General features: G+C 63.8%; 1 protein-coding gene across 1 annotated transcript; it reads right to left on the bottom strand.

Moving 5' to 3' along the window:
• Positions 1 to 44: 44 nt before the first annotated feature.
• Positions 45 to 570, bottom strand: ACA1_176300 (uncharacterized protein; the record flags this gene model as incomplete). The annotated part of the gene is made up of 2 exons (XM_004356789.1): positions 45 to 403; positions 486 to 570. Coding segments are annotated over 2 exons (444 nt in total), but the record flags the coding sequence as incomplete, so codon positions are not given.
• Positions 571 to 686: the final 116 nt, after the last annotated feature.

Genomic DNA, 686 nt, shown 5'->3' with positions numbered 1-686 from the left:
GTTGGCCAGCCGCACGTCGCGCACCTTGACCTTGTCACGCACCATCCCGCGGATCTGGCGTCGCTGCTCGGTGGCAGCGTGCCCTCCAACTCCCTGAATCGCACGATGCGCTGGTCGAGCCTGGCTTCCGCGCCGAACCGCGGCTCGGTCTCTCCGCGCGGCGGCGTGTTGACGGCGGCCAGGGCGGCGGCGGCCTCGCGTTGCTTGGCCTGGAGAGCTTCATACATCCTGCGTACGGTGTCGGTATTGGCGGCGATGCGCTGCTCCAGCCTGACCTTTTCGTGGTTGAGCTGCTGCAGCAGACGAGAGCTGTGGTTCCGTGTGTCCTTCAGGGCAGCCAGATCACGTTTCACGCTCTCGGACTGCGCCAGCAGCTTCCTGTTCAGGTCCTCCATCCTCCTCGCTGCATTCATGGGGAAAAAAATAATCTGAGATGAATGCCGTGCGCCACATTCCAGACATTGCTCATGCAGCCCACAACGCACCGTCTACTGCGGCGAAGGTGCACGCGAGAGGCGCGATGGAATCTGCCGGAACCAGTGACGCCGAGAGCAGGCACAAGAAATCCATGCGGTACGGGCCAGGCACCAGCGTGAGGGTCTCGTTGAACGGCGCCAGGCCCTCCGGCGTGAATTGGACGGGACGGAGAGAAAGTCGGTTGGACGCGGCATCGGTGAGCACGGGCT

The sequence above is a fragment of the Acanthamoeba castellanii genome (genome assembly GCF_000313135.1).
Source record: "Acanthamoeba castellanii str. Neff unplaced genomic scaffold scf7180000084741, whole genome shotgun sequence".
NCBI classification, from domain to species: domain Eukaryota; phylum Discosea; order Longamoebia; family Acanthamoebidae; genus Acanthamoeba; species Acanthamoeba castellanii.
The sequence above is the reverse complement of the archived record's forward strand: the minus strand, read 5'-3'. Positions and strand labels throughout refer to the sequence as shown.